Below are 18,036 nucleotides of genomic sequence, written 5' to 3' on the forward strand. Positions count from 1 at the left end.
TGTTGTCTCGTAAAATCAGGGAAGGGGGGGGGTCATTGATTGAGTGACGGCTATATATGAGACATTTTATATGACCTGTTTTAATTCTCATTGCACCTCTGAGTTCCATATTGATGACCTCATTTTACATATGGAGAAACTGATAGCCAGAGGTTATGTCTGAAGAGTGGGGACAGATTCTAAGAAAGGAAGGCTCTTAGCTCTTAGGGTGATTAGCTGAAAGACATTAACCTACAAGGCCCATGAAAACACTTTGCTAAGAGGCATAGTGATGGTGTGGAAAGAGCACTGGACCTAGAAAACCCACGTTAGCCCTCACTCCACCTTACTGGCCATGTTCCGGGTCAGCTTGCTGTAGGCACGGGGTTCTTGGAGCCTTCACACTTAAGTGCTCTGAGTCCCTCAGCATGTATGTGAAACCTAGGATTTCATAGGACACAGCTTGAAACCCAGTGTGTTCTGTGATCTCCAGGGTCCCTTCCAGCCTTCCCATTTTATCATTCTGAAAGTTCATTTACTTCCAAGGCATTCATTTCTTAAAAGTTAATTAAAGTTTGAGATTTCATTCGGGACAAAGCCCTGGTTTGGGGGTGATTAGGATTCTAACAAAAACATCTTCTTCCAGGCTATCCACCAACACAATTATGAATCAAGTAACAAAAACTGAAAAGGCTGGGGAAAGCAGCAACACCATGGAACCACCCGAAAGTTTACAGTCAATGACACAGGAAAGTACACATGACCAAATACTAGATATCACCAGTGAGATTGAGCCACTCGAGTCTGATATTCTTCCTGATAGCCAAAAGCACTATTTGAAAGGTTCCCTAACATTCTACCGAAGTTCCCAGATACCTTTAGAAGACAAAGATAGAGACAAATCTGATTCTGCTTCATCAGGTAAGTCTTTATCTCATCTTCATTTTGTTTGCAAGGCAGGTGACCCTGAACAGTTCTACTTCCTGCTGTTCCAGGGCCATCTTGGCACCATGTAACTTTGGAGGTGAGGGGGAAGACAGTGGTGGGTTTAAAAGTTAAGTTGATGTCCAAGAGTCTTCCATCAAGTTAGTTTTTAGAGAGTAAATGACTTGATTCTAATTTTTATGTTCTGCCAGATAATACAAAGTAGGTTCTTTTCACACCCCAGATAGATCCCTCCGATTCCTCTGAGCTCCTGATCCACTGACTGCTTGACAGCATGCAGATTATCACTTAGGGCAGAGGGTTTGTGAGGTCTGTGGAATTTGCCTGTCAACCTGTGTTTCCAAAACCAAAATACCTTTGGCTTTCTATCCTTGAGTGCTCTCTTTGAAATTCACAGGCAGCACGGGCTCATCTGGAGGTTGCAGATATGGAGAACATTTCTAAAAGCACCAGTGTGTCAGCATCTCCAGGTGGCTACTGAGGGTCCCTGGCCCACCCCGAACAAAGGAAGGCCAAGGCCCAGTTGCTGTGAGACCAGCATCTTCTCTACTAACCTTCCTTTTCTTCTTCCCTCTGGCCAGATATTTAAACCTCATGAAGCCTGGAAAAAAATTTATCCTCCATGCTGGGTTTCAACTTCCAGGCCCGTCACCCAAAATTTCTCCACTTCCACCTGAACCAGGCAAAGAAAAGAACCATTCCAAGAAAGGAAAACACCAAATAAGTCATTTTAGCAGATCTGAGAAGATACTCCCTCATTTCATCTCGAATCTTGTGCATAAGAAAGGGTTCTGAGTAAATAGTGTTTTTGTCTCCATGGTCTCTCATGTTTGTATTTTCCTGCCAACACGTATTTGAGTGTGCATCACGGGTGTTTTTATAAAATAGTACTTCTTGAACTTCTAAAAGAATAATTTTCTGTCAGTACATATTTGAAATAATGTTTAAAATAATGTTTATTGTATTTAACAGTTACAGTATTTTAGTAATTAAAAATGTCTGTTTGATCTTGTACTGAACATAACGGGTTATGTGAGGGACTCAAGGTTGCTCACAAGAGCTTTGTTGGTTTATTTCTAATGTGACAACACCAACAGTTGCAAAAGAGAGGAAAGCATATTTTATCTTTATGTATGTGTATTTCTAACCCTGCCAGCTGGGTACACAAGCACTGATACCTCTAAATGCTGGGAATCCTAGAGAGCATGATCTTGGAACAATTAGCATCTTTGTGTTCTTGTCAGTATTTCCTTTTGAAGTACCTGTTGAGGTTTATCTCCAGAAATGTGTATTATTTTTATTGTGTACATAAGGCAGTATTTGGTTGTTGTGTGGTGGGGTATGTTTAATCTCTCCAAATGTTTACACTGTATAATGTTTTTCTGTTTATGCTCTCCAGTCCTGCCCTTCAGTATACACTCTGGCATGGGATATGGGACCAAAATTTGCTTGCCTGTCTGTAGCCATTGGCTGCAAGTAAATACAGGAGCCGTGTATTACTCAGTCCTTGTGGTAGCTGGGCACATAGACATACACATGTACTCACACACATAGGATATATGTTGACCAAAATGCATGGAGTCCCAATTCAAACCATTGACTAAAACTTAAATGCAGGTTAGTTGTCCTAATGCTAGTGACTTTTGTGGTGAGGCACAAATAGTCCAAAACAGGCCCACATTATTTTCTAGTCACCAATGTTGGATTAGTAAAAGGAAGTAGTTATTCTTTCTTACTCTTTTTGTTATTCAGGGTACTGTACCTTTGTTACAGGTTAGAGCTTGGTGCCTTAGATTTAAAAACTATTTTTATACACTAGGTCTTTTACTTAGAAGGCAGAGACAATCGTCCTAATAATGGTATTTCTGAGAGTTTTCTGTGCATCACGTCTTGAAACACTGTTATACCTCCATATAAATGTGTGCTCTGTGAAATAAACTTTTGTTTTCGTTATAATAACACAAAAGTGTACTGGTGTGGTGACACCAATTGTTAACTAAGCCATGAGCACAGGCAACTAGCAGGTTGAATAAGTAGTAATCAAATCCCCTCATGCTCCTCTTCAGCTAGTTGGTGATTTGACAGTTCCAGTTGTGGGACATTAAGATGTGAATTTTAAAACTCTGGTCTTCCTGCACCTGGTTCAGTGTTTTGTTACTCTTCCCCTGGATGGTTCTGACTTACACTTGAGGGTAGTGATTAAAATACCTTTCTTTTTACTGGGATGAAATTCACAAAAGTCACCATTCAGTGGCATTCAGTATGTTCACAGTGTTGTGCAGCTCTCAGCACTAACTGCAGAACATTTTTCATCATCCTACAAAGAAACCCCAGACCCTTTACACAGTCATTCCCCAATCCTCCCCTAGCCCTTTTAAACCTCATTTTTGGTGCTTGCCATGGATGAGGAAAACACATTTGCCTTTTAAAGTTTGCATGTGTGCTCAGGCAGTGATTGGACTCTCCTATATACACTCTCCTATATATATTCTTCATGACATCACTTACTGTGCATGGCAAAATCAGTGTTCTGACCTGCCTATAAAGATTAAGTTTCCAATCTTGAAACATGTTCTACTCCAGTAATTATTCTTTTTGATAAGGTGAGGTGGTGTTTATCCTCAGTCTTTGAGGTCTGGTGCTTATGACAATAGTGGCAGCCATTGTCCACTTAGCATCACATTCTGTTGGAAGTGTTGAACCAGGAAGCCCCTGGTGTGCGCACAACTTGAAACATGGTCAAAGCACCCTTCTTACAACTGTGAAGTGATGGACACTGATCTAGCTTTCCCCTCTTTTTGGGGCTGGTGCCCTTGAACCTGTTGGGGCACACATTGGTTGTCTCCAGTTTCCCTTCCTCTCTGGATAGCCTCTTGCTGTCCTCTCCCCTGAGGAACAAGTTCCTGGCCTTAGCAGTAGATTCTGAGGCTAAGCACATTTCTTCCACTTACTCATGAACACTGGAACGAAGCCTTTTAAAGATTTCAGTCACTGCCCATCACTGAAGTGTAGTATGGAATAATGTGAGAGCTACTAGACAGGGATCTGAAGACCTGAACCTTAGCCAAGGTGGCTGTACCTGTGGCTGCTTGCATTATCGATCCACTGAGCACTCTTGTCTGGCAAGTGAGGGGGACTACACCACCACCTCTAAGAACCCTTTCATTCTCACCCTGAGGAGTTTACTCATGGCAAGAGCTGGAGGATTGGGACTAATAAAACAGTAGCTAGTGTCAAGAAGCAAAAAGCCTGGTGGCAGACACATCTTATCATGGGTCAACTCCCTGTGTTACTTGCAGTGCCCTCAGGCTTGGATTGGTGAAGCAGGTCCCAGAATCTGCCTCAATCTCTCCACTAATCCAGTTCCAGTGTTTCCAGAAGGGTGTGTCTAATAACTTTCTCAACAATGTTATAATAGCTAGTTAAGTTTGCACATGGTATATGCCAGGTACTTGATAGGCCCTCGCTTGATTTAAACCCTCACAAAAATCCTATGAGGTATGTGTATTCATTTTTACTTAGGAGAACATTGAGATTTGTGGAGATTGTCATTTGTTCACGGTCACTCAACTAGAAAAAGAACTGATTCAAACCCATCTTATCTGACTCTAAAGCCAGCACCCCGTCCTGTTTAGGGGCTGGGAACAATGTCCTGTGACTTGCATGGTAGTTCATACACTTCCTTTGCTGATGAAGATGATACAGTCATACCTTGGTACTCGTTGGCTTCAGCACTTGTGAAATCCTTTACTCGTCGCATTTTGACAAAAAAATGTTTCAGCACTTGCACTTGCTCAGAAGTCATTGCACTTGCTACAATTTGTATGAGTCATGATGCTGCCCCACAAGAAAAGATGCTTCATCATTCGGTACTTGTCAGTTTCAGCACTTGTCATGAATTCCTGAATGAATTAATGAGTACCAAGTTACCACTAATTGCTAAAGTTTATTGAGTGCTTTTACTGGGTGTCAGTCACCCCAGTAAGCACTTGCATTATTCTGAAATCTGCATGTGATTCTGCAATGTAAGAATTACTTCAAGATCTTATTTATTTTTAGAGAGGGGAAGGGAAGGAGAGAGGGAGCAAAACATCAGTGTGTGGTTGCCTCTCACATGCCTCCCTACTGGGGACCTGGCCCGAAACCCAGGCATGTGCCCTGACTGGGAATTGAACCTGTAACCCTTTGATTCAAAGGCCAGTGCTCAATCTACTGAGCCATACTAGCCAGGGTCAATGCAGGAATTCTACATCTCATTTTACAGGCAAGGGAAAATGCCCAAGGAGGTTAAATAACTGACCGAAGAGCCTCATAACCAGAAAACAGGAAGGCAGCCAGGATTTGAATCCTGGCAGTTGGGCTCCAGAACCCACTGTTAACCACAAGTAGGTATGTTCTTGATACCCTGCTTCCCTTAATTTTGAGGGATAAAAGGTATTTCTGCTGAAAATTTGTTACCTGAAATTTCCCCTCCTTCCTGAGTCTCGTGGTTGTCACTCAATACTGAGCACTGAGTACGATAGTTTCCTCATTGCGATGTGTCAGACACTGTCCCTGCCCTAAGGGAGCTCACCATTTTTAGATAATGCAGTATGAATAAGGGACAGGCTACAGGTGTGTCCAGCGGGGTGATTTGTGATTTACTAGCTCTGTGACCTTAGGCAAACCTCATAACCTCTCTGAATGTGTTTTCTCATCTAGAAATCGGGGTGGGCTGTGAAGGTTCACTATAATGTGTATGAGGTGTTTTTACTTCTAAAGATACTCAAGTGTTAAGAGGAGGCGTCGTGTGGCACGCAATAACCAGAGGCTGACTTCCATGGGTGTTTCCTGGGCGAAGAAGGTGGTGGAGGAAGTCTGTTAGCAATATGGAGGAAGTAGTGGAATGGAGTTCCAGGGTTGAGGGCTGGCAGTTCATGCAATACTGGTGGCTGCCGTCTGTAACTGTGGGTTTTTCTCAGCAGAACTCTTTGGCCCTGGTGTGGGCTGAGATTTTGCAGGCCAACTGAAAAAGGCAGGCAAAAGTGTAACAAGATTGAGGGGTGGGGGATAAGAATGGTCAAAGTGATAAACTATAGAATCTAGGGCAGATACGGATGGAAGTGGGAAGGAAGTAAGGGCTAGGAGGGGCTGAGAGAAGAACCTGGGGCTGTGGACTGAAAGGCAAAGAATAAGCTCAGTGAAAGCAGGAGGACCAGGAAGGGAAGAACGCGTGGTTAGAGGATATTTGCCACTGGATGATAGGAGGTCCAGGGTTTGCTGAAGCGAAGCAAGCAGAGGTAGAGAGTGTCATAGTCTCTGCATATGGAGAGCATGTAAACCGGTGCCCATCTTGCGTGAATGGGGTGGAGAGGTTGTCCCTCTCTGTCCAAGGCTTGCCCCTCTGGGCTCCATCCCTTGCCAGGGAGAGCAGATAAGACTCGTCATTGTTTTAAGGGTTGCTCATTACTCCAGGGAAATACAAGGGGATATTCCCCATTCATAAAAATGCTCATGATTTCTGACAGGTCCTGACTGCCTTCTAACACATTACAGTGCAATGGTTTCTGCCCTTGGCTTTTATTTCCCTGGGCCTAAGGCTCATTAAAGACTATGCCCCTGTCATTCCAAGTCTGTCTTTAGCTGAAATATAGTTTGACTAGGTGCCCTTATGGCCTGGTGACCCTTCCATCATGTGGGAGAGCACAGCACACCTGTTTCACTTGACCTGCACTGCCGCCCCGCAACAATCATACAGGGGTGGGTAGGTTGAATGGCTCGAGAACAGGAGCACAAGGTGTGTAGCAATGATCTAGAAGCTGCAACCTCTGGCCCCCACCCCTAACTGGACGTCCTAGGGCCCAAATGAGCAGCCTCCCAAATAACTACTGTCCACAAGGGGGCGTGAGATTCTCCTGAATACCAGACGGTGGAGGGCAGCAGTTGAGGACATAGCAGTGTTCAACAGGAGTCTGGGGCTCTAGAGGGCACAGGGTAAGGGTACCTAACAAAATAGGGATCTTGATGATTTCTCAATGGCATGCTTCAGCCACAGTTCCCTTCCCACCCCCATCCCCTAGCCAAAGACAATAAATCTGCCCCCTTTAAGGGATGAAAACATCTGGGAAATGCTGTTTTGAGTCAGAATGGGTTTTTGATGTTTTTAATTAGATCCAAGTGCTGTTATAATTTTGTTTTGTTTGTAGTCTGTGCAATCGCACTGAACTACATACATTCTTGAAGGAAGGAAGTCATTCAGGGTTGTGCATCAGTAGTATCTATCACCTTATAGCAATTCCACCCAGCAGAATGAAAAGACAGGAGGCAAGTTATTTATTTATATGCTGCTTTATTTCTGTAAGGATACACTGAAACATTAGATAATAATAGCTAATGACAAAATGTAGAAATGAGGCATCTGCTTCTCTAACCACTGCTAAGAGAATGTTAATATGTATTGTCATTACATGTTCACTTTTGATATCGTCTCATTCTACTATGTAATATAACAATGTAGCTAGAATACAGTAAGTAGGTGCTCCTGCCTTTCAAGTAAGCACTACGTGGAAATCTGCCTGTGAGGACAGCGACCTCCTCATTCCCCCAGAGACCCAACTAAACTCTTGAGGAACAGTCCTAAAAATCACAAGAGAAGGGGCATTGGCTGGCCTCTTTAACACAGAGACAAAGAGCAGACAACAACTATGTTACAAGAGTTTCAACTCGGCACCGTTTGGAAACGTCACATCCATGTGTCAATGACAGTCCCCGCGCCTGCTCATCTACCCCTCTAGAGTGTTATCATTACTTTTGTGGGATGATTTCAAAACTGCAGGAACATTTGAGCGGGCTAAAATATTTTCATGCAAGTCTCCAAACCCATAAACCATGTTGCTATTAATATTAAAACAAAATATTATTAAAAAGAGAAAAACAACAGGTGGGTTAGTTTTGTTAAACTTCCAGAAGTATTCATGGTGATGATATTCCTCTGAAACAGGCTCGTTTTCTCAGATCTGCCTACACTTTCCAAATCACCTGCATGTTCCATGCTTGGCAGTAGGAACGCTCAGAAAACACGGCACACGGGGAACTCAAATATTAGTACAGGTAAAAAGGTCAGTTTAGAATCACAGCTAAGTTCAAATGTTAATTTCTAGAAATTTGTATTAGTCAATCAAAAGCACAAAAGAACAGAAGGAAGGTTTTGATGAGGAAGTGAAACCATGCATTTCAGTAAGTTCTTTCTGCTCACAAAAGAGGGTGAGCAGCGAGTTGGAGCAGCCGCTGCAACTCTTTGTATTGTGTGATGGCAGTGGGTCCCAGCTGAGTCACGAAGGGCACCTCAGTGGGAGCTTTATCTCTTAGGCTTCTTGCTTACATCACTAAGCAGCTAAATGGTTAGCACTTTTCTGCTCTATGATAAATATGCAGAAGAGTCGATCTATCTAAGTGTTTGTTTTTTGACTGCAGCCATCGCAAAATTAACTTTGCTGAGGAGTTACTTTTTGCTACATCCTAGTATGATCACTGTGTGCCCTTATTTGAGTAATACTGTAAAATGGGAGAAAAGACAGAAGGAACAACTTTGAAGAAGTGAAAGGCCACTCTTTCCCTATGGATGGTGTAGGGCAGAGGGTGAGGACACAAACAACAAGATTCAATTCCATTTTACAGGACAGGGGCCCCTGTCACTTTACAGCTTTTTGGCACAGTCGGGGCAATACACTTGTTCCTGATGGAAAACAAAGCGCTTGTTGGCCAAATTCACGGAGCACTTTTTGCAGTGGAAGCAGTAGTCGTGCCAGGATTGTCCTTCATAGGCCACCACACTGGAGCCTTTACCAAACCCTGTGGAAAACACAAAAGAGAACAAAAGAGACAGCTCAGTGAATACAGGTGAGAGATACACCGCTGCCTTGCCCATTTATACAGCCAACAAGCACGCAGGGACAGCATCTGCCCGGCCCCCAGGCCACCCCTCTCCACCACGATCTGTCCCCCACACCATGCCACTGTGACCGTGCTACAGTTCTCAAGGACCTGAGAAGATGCCAGAGCTCAGCCAAGGGCTTCTCTGATGTAAAGAACCCACATTCCCATGCCACTGCAATCGCCCTGTGACGCTTGCACCAACCTCCCAGCATAACCAGTTTCTTTGATTTAGGTCAGGGCCATGGCATCAAAGTGGCCACCAGGAGGCAAACTTGGGCTGTTCGTGGGGTGTGCACTTACCGGGCCTCGAGGAGCTGCTAAGCTTCGATTTTTTCTATAAAGAACCACCACCCACGAGGGACAAGTCCTCTCTCCACCCGGATGCCTGCCCCGGAGGTTGGCGCTGGGAAACAGGGTGAGAGGCAAGCGTTTCCCGTGGCACACTGGGGGCTTCCTAGCTTTAGAGACTGGGTGGCTCACTCTTGACACAGTCCTTTTCCCTGAGGATGGCAAAAGTCTTCTCAAATGTACATTTCAAGGCTCCCCGGGGTGATGGGAACGGTGGAGGCAGGGAAAAGGGCCCAGGGCACGTGGATCGCGGCGCGAGATGAGGAATGAAGTGATTAGCTCGGCTTCTGATCCCAAAACAGCTGCCCACAGGCACTTCTGAGCTAGCCCTCAGCTATGGGATGTTATGATCCCAGCCTACAGCTCTTCAGCCTCCCTCCCCTCCCCCTGGCCTCTACCCAGCTTCATCCCATTCTCCCCCTCCCCCTCAGAACCCCACGTGCAGTGCCTGCCCAAGGCATGGGCGTGGGTCTCAGGCTCGTGAACGCAGCTCAGCATCTTTGGTCAGCAGCAGTCAGGAAATGTTCTGTATTGCAAACGCTAACCTGGCCTGGGGGAGAATTCAAACTCTGAAACTCTTTGGGACCACAATGGCAAGGGGCGGGGGCATTCTTTGGGGCTTTTGTGGATGAAACTGACAAAGTAGAAAAATGAGAGATGGTTACCATGCGCAAAACCTAGCCTGGCCGACTTAGCAAGGACTCTTTAGCCTACCAGTGATGGGGTTCTTGCATCCAGCACACTTCTTGGCCACAAAGTTCTTGTAGCAATCCACGCAGTAATACTGGTCCTCCACAGCGGTGAAACGCTGCCCAGCCAGCTTCTTAGAGCAGGTAACACACACAAAGCACTCGGCATGCCAGGGCTGATCCTGGTAAGTGATTCCTCCAGATGTGATGGCCTAGACCAGGGAGTGTAGCACCGGATTCAGATTCAACAACCATTTTGTTGAATGCCTACTATGTGCCAGGCACTGTGCTGGGCGCTTTGGTCTACAATATCTCATTTAATCGCCACAACGGCCATGGGAGGCAGGTGCTATTATTATCCCCAAGTTACAAATGAAGATACCGAGGCTCAGAGAAGGTGAGCCTCTGTGCAAGGTTACACAGCAACAAGGTGGCGGAGGCAGAGCCTCTGGAGCCAGGGCTACCCGTGCTTCCATGCGGAGCGCCTTTCAAGACAGCCTGAAGTGGCCCAGGCACTGCTTTCTACTACCAGTCTCCTCATCTGTAAAATGAGCATAATAATTCCCACGTCACAGGGCTGTTGTGGGGATGGAATGGGATAGTGTGTGTGCAAGTGCTCTGTCAACTGTCAAACGCTTCTAGAAACAACACTCCATGCAGAACTCCCTGGACAACGTACCTTGTTGCACTTCACGCAATGCTTGGCAAATTTGGCCTCATGGCAAGTCACGCAGTAGAAGTCCTCCCCTTTAGGGAAGAAACTTCCAGTCCCAATGACTTGCTTGCAGTTGCTGCAGGTAAAACAGTCTTTGTGCCAGACGGTCTTCTTGTACTCCACGTTCTGATCTCCTGCGGGGGGGAAGCGATTGGATAGCCCCACTGACAGTGCTCTGCAGGGGGCTGCATCCACTCAGCTCCCACCCTGGGCCCTCCAGAGGTGAGGGAATGCAGGCCCTGCAGCTACTGGCCTCACGCTTCTGATGAGCCTACCCGCTGGGGTGAGGGGAAGTTCTCAACAATGGCCTACCTGTGGGTGTGACAACCCAGGTCTGTTTGGAGGGGACCCGAGCTATAATGTTTGAGGAGACGCCTGAGTCCCCACTCCCACACCCTTTGTGGACTTAAGAGATTCCGTAGGGGACTGGCTGACCCAGAGTTACACCCTAAGGAAGAGGCATGCTTTGATCACTTACTCTACCCAAATGAGAAAGTGCTACATACTTTTTCACTTCCTTCTCTTGCCACAGACAGTTCTCTTCAGTGGTCTTTAGTTTCCGAATGTGTGCGTGTGTGCGAGCATATATGTGTACGCATGTATACATGTATATATATGCGTGCATATATATGCTAAAAGCTAAGAGCAGCTCACAGCAGCATTAGCCCCATCGTCCCAAGCAGCCCCACATCATCTCTGCCCAGAGGCCTCCTCCCTGACCACCCCGGGGGTGAGTGTGAGCAGTACCTGCCACAATTGGCTTGAAGCAGCCCTTGCACTTGGGGGAGTCCTCCCGTGTGGTACATTTGTTGCATAGGATCTTGTTGTCCTTGGATACAAAGGTCTCGTTTGCCAAAGGGTGCAGGCACTTGGCACAGTGGAAGCAGGTGTCGTGCCAATAGCGGTTCTTATAGTGCACCTCCTGGAAACCAAGCAGAAGGGGATTGGTTGGTGTGAGTGACATGGGGGCGCCGGGAGTGTAATCACTGACTACAGAGATGACACCACTCTGTGCACCTGGGGATGCCCCGAGGTGAATGTTCTAGTTAGTAACATAAAGGACACTGAGGTGAGGATGGAAGACTCATAGTTCCTGAAACAAGACTAAGAGGACAACCAACTGAGTTGGCATGGGCCTTGGCACCCACCAGTCCAAGTCCCACAGACAGCTCAGGACCCAGGCAAGGGGAAAAGCGCTAGAGGCAAGGGTGGCTGGGCCAGGGCCTCCATTCCCTTGTCTCCAGGCCACTGCCCGTCCTGCCTGCTACATGTGGGTTGCAGTGATGAGGAGAACTCAGGAGAGAGTGAGATTTTGTTGTCAGCCACAGGAAAACCATGTAGGGACCACTGTTACCTTGGAGTCCGCACCAATGGGCTTGCGACATTCCACGCAGGTGTTGGCGCAGAACTTGTCAAAGCACTTCAGGCAGCAGTGGTGGCCATCCTTCTCCACGTACTTCTTCCCCTGCAGGGGGTCCCTGCAGTAGTGGCAGTCAAACTTCTCAGCCATGGTGCCCACCTTGTACCTGGAGGGACCTATGGGGCCAAGCAGGCAGAACAAATGACCAATGGAAGACCAGTGCTCTCTGCCACAGAGGCTTCCAGGGGACAGCTGTGCCAAGGCAACAGATACTTCACTAAGACTCCTGGGAAGAAAGAACCCTCCCCAGGGGCCAGAGGGCTAATGGCTAGTGAAATCCTGGAGACTTGGGAGAAACCCTTGCTGGATTATCTCGCTGTGCTGCCTCACAGGACACTGACGGGGACAAGTGGATCAGAGCTGGTGTTGGCCTGACCGGGGCCCTGGGTGGCTCAGGGGTGCTGAGCAGTGACGTGAAGGAGTGCAGGGGTGTGATGGAGCAGGCAAGAGAGAAGGAGTTGTTTTACACAAAGGGACACACAGCTTTGGGCACAGTCTGCATGCAGCAGCTGCTTGGGGGAGAGATGCCTGGCCAGTCACAGGCTGGTTGGCTCGGGCAGTTTGTGGAGGAGGGAGGCGCCCAAACCCTCTGCTTTAAGGGCTGCATTCTAGACAGTGAGCCAGAGATCTCCCTGCCAGCTCCCAGTTCCTCCTCCGTAACTTCTTGGGGGGCGTGCGGGGGTGGGGGGGGTTGTGATTGCATCCTCCGGAAGCCTCACTTTCCTCCTGTCTGTAAAATTCAGTTCATCTGAACAAAGACTTACTGCTGACTCCACACAATGCTAGGCATACAAGTAATCCTCATTCATTTGCTTAAAATGTCTGCATTTACTTTAACTCTGGCAGAACCTTTTTCTATCCCTGAATGGATCCTATGGAGTTTTGTCCAAGGTAGTTTACTGACTTCTGAGACCTGGGCAATCAAGCCAGAGAGGACTGATTAAAGTGGCATTCTCAATCGGAGCTGGCAAGTTTTGCAACTGTGTATGACTTGTCGGAGTGATGTGTAGCGCTGTGATGGGCCAAAATTACATCCCCCTTTGTTTAAAGCAAGGGTGGATAGATAGAGTCAATGAAGCGCTACTATTTAGGACATTTGCTGTTGGAAAAATAGAAATCTTAAAGTCAAATCTGTGTGGGACTTACTCATTAAAAATGTTAAAGTGATTATTCCCCAAGAAACATTCCCACTGCCTTCACACAGACAAGTCCCCTTGTCCCCCTCCTGAATCCCACCCACCTACCCAGCCCCAGACCACCCGCCTGCAATGACAAGCATTGCTAAGGCAGTCTGTTAATCCCATCACCAAAAAAGGTACCAAATGCCAGTATCTATAAGCTCTCAACCTTAAACATTTGCTAACTTGTTCCTCTCTCCCTGAAAAGGAAACTTACATGGGCAAATAAACAACAAATATTTAATTTGCTCAGAAAACATGAGAATGGAGACTATTTTCTCCAACTACCCACAAACATGGTTATTGTGCTAGCAGACATCTTCAGCCTAATTTACAAAGAATGAGGGAAAAGCAATGAGCATTTGCCCAGTACTCACCGCAGCTCTTCCACTAACTGAATGGCCCCAAACTCCCACTTTGGGTCCCATTCCCAGTGTTTTTTTTTTATACAAACACATGTCCAAGTTGTTTGGATCTTGTTGCCATAGGCAACCAAATAGCAGTGTGTGAGCTAAGGAAACCGCACCCTGTGTCTCAGACTCTGCTAAGGCCGGTGAAGTATCACTCAGAACTGGATCAGTTTCTGAAGCCAGCCCCCCAAAACAGGGAACCGGACCACCGACAAGCATCATGCTCTGGGCCCACCAAGCTCCAGTTTGTGCTGGCACACAGACAGGCCCTCTCGCTTCCACAGAACTGATGACTGCAGCAAGTGACATTTTTGGGCAAAGACAATTGACCGAGACAGTTGTATCTGAGTTCTGAGATTTAACCAGACCAGATAATGCTTCTTACTACCAGTTCTCCCCAAAAAGAAAAGCAACATGTTCCCTTATATAATGGATTAGCAATGAAAAGTGGAGACACGGCGAAACCAGAGTCTATCTTCTTGAACTATGCAGTTTACATAGGGCAGCTTTTATACTACCTTTAGTCTCTGCACCTAGAAAAATGTGCCTGTCACAGTGATAGCAAGTTGAAAATGACTCTCCTTAATTCATTCTTGCTGGTCTTTCACATGTCACGTAAAATCTTTGTCTTACTGGCTTTTCCATATTGAAGTTGTGAACTCAACAAAGATTTACTTTCTTGTAAAGAGCTGAGTACAGAAACCAAATAAATCTCCAGTAACAGTAAATGCCAGGAAATTAAATTATCAGTGGCTCTTAAAAGTCATTTGGCAGGAAATCAGAATCTCTAAGATTAGACAGCATTGGCTAGTAATGTCAGCTGGTTTAGCCCTTCAGAAACTATTGTCTTGGGCCATATTTGAAAATCCCTCTTCCCTTACCAAAGTGTCTATTTATAGAATAAAGCCTTGAACCCTATTCATTTTCATGTCTTGTAGGCATCCAGATAATGAAGCAATCCATGGCTCACCAATGAGCATGGAAGTACCAGACTGTGTTGACAAAGAGTCACAATCAATGAAGCTGCTGATCACTTTATTATTCTTGTAGTACAGGGTCTTAAACCAAGCAGAAGGAAAATTACATGAATCCACTTCCAGTTAATGGTGTTTGGAGGTGCTAGCTTTAGACACTATTGTTTTTTTTTTTCTTTTTGCTGTGTGAAAAATCCAGGGTCATAGTTTTAGAACTGATTTCCACAGTGGACTCAAGCTTTTGTGTGTATGGAAACACTTATTTGTCAAGATAAAATAGGCACTTCCAGGAATGCTGGCTTTACTGCCTAATAAGTAAGCAGGCTGGAAACACTTAAAGCATGTTAACAATGCTGATGGCAAATTCATGAACTTTAGTACTCTTTTGCAATAAATCCAATTAAGTGGAACTTTGGGCAACCTGAATTAGCTTATCTCATGTTTTTCTAACCTTATGATTATTTCATCCCAAACTATTTCAAACCAAGCAGTGTGCTTATGAGGAATCTGGAGAACTACATTCCTGCTGATGGGATAGTTACCATATCAAAACTTTGCATAAAATATCAACAATGTGTACGAGAGCAAAATATTTTGTTAGCTACTTGGCTTCAAAGAGCTTAATAACTCTAAGAAAACAGATTATAAATGACAATGCTGAGAGCTTCTGAAAAGACGGCAAATACCCTGATTTGTAGGTTCCACCAAAATGACCCACAGTTAAGCACTGACTTCATGATGAGAGAAAAGCTTTGTACTTTCCTGTCTTTCCCTTTGTTGGAAATAAAAATAGAGAAAAATGGTGGTGGCATTTATCTTTTCTATGGGGCTCTCTTTAATCTTAATGAATGACGGCCATATACTGTAGGTGTTTATCTCTTAGGCAATAATTTTTATCCCTTTATCAATTTCTAAGTACATGAAATCTGAAGCCTTTAACCTTTCAAAACTTCCAGATCTGTTTGCATTGACCTATTGCTGTTATCTGGGAAAGGGCATGACATTATTCATTAAACAAAACTTGGATACATATAATTACAGCTTTGCTTCCCTTCCCGCCTGTCTCTGCCCTACGGCAGCTCTCTAATTTTAACCTCACAGCGCAGCCCTCATCTGGATGTGGCGATGAGGTTTCTCTATCACAGAAAAGTTTGCCAACACGTGAGGAGCCCCAGGGACCTCATTCAGGGCCTTGTATATACACTAGTCACACAGTAGATGCCTATTGACTGACAGATGGAGATAAATCACCACCATTAAGTTTCTAAAACCTCTTTCATTAAAAGCATTTTCTAACAAAGATTTCTGTTTCTGAAAGCCAGGGGAGAGCTCCTGTGATCTTAAGGTGCTGACATCTAACCTACAGTCTTTTATAGACGTAGCAGGTTAGAACGCTGCTGGAAATGTGACTGGCTGACCAAGTTTTGGATATTTATTCCAAAGTGGTAGCCTGATTTTCGTGCTATGCCCACTTCAAAAGACATATCATTCTTCACTTAATAAACAAGCTTCCTCTTTTAGAAAATTCCTGAACTACATCCAATATGCTACAAGGTGCCTACATAAACCTCAGTATCTCAGTAAAAAGTTTTGGCTTTTGATTTAATCATGAATCATGTATATATCAGTGTAATATAACATTACAACTTTTTTTACCATAAACCTCTCATTAGAGAAAATTCCATTTGTATTCAACAATCATCTTCCTTGTGTTCTTATGTGCATTTTCTGACATATGTTATGCTAATGTTCATTTTCTCCCTCGTGCCTACGTGGCTGAAATTAAGAATATTTAAGGAAAAAGTGAATGTTATAAGTAGGTTGCATTTTTCTAACCATGTGTTTTCCCTCAGTGGTACAATATACAGTGTAAACAATGAACAGAAACCCAAATGGAAAAAAAGTTCAGGTTATTTTTGGTCTGTTAATTGCTAAGTCCAACATACCAGTATGTTAGTCATTCCATGTGTAAATATTGGCTTCAAAAGAGAAAGGGTATATTGCTTTCCTAAGAACATTCACTAAATGGAACGAAGCTTTAGTCGATGAATAGGACACTTGTGTAATAGACATGCTCATGCACCTGGAGGTGTCGTCAGACATTTGGGAATAAATACCTAAGTAGCTGGAATGAGACGAAGATCATGAGTCACAGCTCAAAAGTAGTCTTTCATAGAATTTCATAGAAAATCAGAAAGTGTTTTTTTCCCTTAAAAACAGAACATTTGCAGAATGATTCAATGTTATTAGCAACTTCACTTGTATATGGCATTTAGGGGAAAAAAACCCATAAATCTTTTTTGGATCACCAATAGACAGGTAACACAATTTAGCTTATATCTGGTATCAGGAGGGTTGGATAGAGATTATTAAACAAAAACATTGTGTACCATTGTACTTCCACCGGGACCAGATTCTATTCTAGTGCTATTTTGTCCGTAGTTGAAGCTCTTCTTAATGTTGTACACATTACGTGCAGCACATTGTCTTCCCTATAGGAAAACAGCGTTTCCAACCCACCGGCAATAGAACCTGTGTTTTCAGTTTCTCTAGTCACGGTGAAGTACTAGGCAGTCACTTGCTGGTCATCAAAAGTACAAAACATTCAACTTCACCCTCAGCCAAATCTTCCGACTACCACTTTTCAGTTATTTTAAGAAGGTGATCCAGTTTGATTATTCCCTCTCACCCAACCTTTTTATTCTGTATCCCTGCCCTGAGAATAAAGTGCCGGGGGGTGTGACCCACTGGGCAGTGGCTGGTGAAGGGAATTAATGGCCGTACAACATGACAAATGATCTTAGTTCCCTCCCACCCACATCCCCACCCCAGTCCTCAACTTTAAAGGGCAAAGGGCAAAAGATTTCAATCTATATAATTTCACAGACTGTAAGTGTTCAATAACAATAGTGTAAATTCTTGTCCTTGGAATGTCCTGTCACTATGTGGATGGTCCCTAAAAATGGATTCTGATCCAATTCTGTCCGCACAAAGCCAATTTCAGAGCAATGTGGATTTTCCTTCTGTGAGGACTTCTCTTTTGTCTGCTTTCATGGACCTATGAGCCCAATGCAATACAAAATAATAATTCCTGATTCAAAAACTCATCTAAAAGGTGTCTATTAATTGGTCTAATTTAGTCACAGTTATAGCCTCCAGATTTATGTAAACAAGAATAAAGTCAGGATTGGGCGCAATTTAAAATCCAAGTTTAGGTGTGTAATGATTATGTCACTTTTAAAATACAGTATGTACCTGTTTTGTCACACAATTAGTAAAAAAAATGGGGAGTTACTCTACCAGTTAACATGCATTCAAGGTCCATTGAAACAACGGGTGCAGCTGAATAGTTTGCCTTCACCCAGAGAATGTGTGTGTTGGCCGATTACCACAATCTCAGGCATGTGTTGCCATGTTTGTAAAATGGATCCCGGGGGTGGGGGGGGGGGGGGAAACAAACAGCT

At 44.6% G+C, this 18,036-nt stretch overlaps 2 protein-coding genes across 5 annotated transcripts in view; one reads left to right on the forward strand and one right to left on the reverse strand.

The window, feature by feature from the left end:
- Positions 1-1,731, forward strand: part of MAP7D3 (MAP7 domain containing 3) — a 28,505-nt gene extending 26,774 nt beyond the window's left edge. Inside the window, exons 14-15 of the mRNA XM_045839423.1 lie at positions 626-900; positions 1,506-1,731. Of these exons, the coding sequence (XP_045695379.1) occupies positions 626-900; positions 1,506-1,513 (283 nt within the window). The 3' untranslated portion in view covers positions 1,514-1,731. The remainder of the gene's footprint in view (positions 1-625; positions 901-1,505) is intronic.
- Positions 1,732-7,235: 5,504 nt separating this feature from the next.
- The window catches only part of FHL1 (four and a half LIM domains 1), a 62,099-nt gene continuing 51,298 nt past the window's right edge, over positions 7,236-18,036 (reverse strand). For 2 of the 4 annotated variants that reach the window (XM_045839402.1, XM_045839401.1), the window contains 5 exons: positions 11,945-12,126; positions 11,338-11,512; positions 10,555-10,724; positions 9,901-10,087; positions 7,236-8,754 (listed from right to left, as the gene is read on the reverse strand). In XM_045839402.1, the coding sequence (XP_045695358.1) occupies positions 8,600-8,754; positions 9,901-10,087; positions 10,555-10,724; positions 11,338-11,512; positions 11,945-12,100 (843 nt within the window). In that variant the 5' untranslated portion in view covers positions 12,101-12,126 and the 3' untranslated portion in view covers positions 7,236-8,599. Of the gene's footprint in view, positions 8,755-9,138; positions 9,339-9,900; positions 10,088-10,554; positions 10,725-11,337; positions 11,513-11,944; positions 12,127-13,565; positions 13,605-18,036 lie in introns of those variants that run through there. The other 2 variants (XM_045839404.1, XM_045839403.1) reach the window with 2 other exon arrangements.

This window comes from Phyllostomus hastatus, unplaced genomic scaffold (genome assembly GCF_019186645.2).
Source record: "Phyllostomus hastatus isolate PE091 unplaced genomic scaffold, TTU_PhHast_1.1 phas_contig_30, whole genome shotgun sequence".
Lineage (NCBI taxonomy): Eukaryota > Metazoa > Chordata > Mammalia > Chiroptera > Phyllostomidae > Phyllostomus > Phyllostomus hastatus.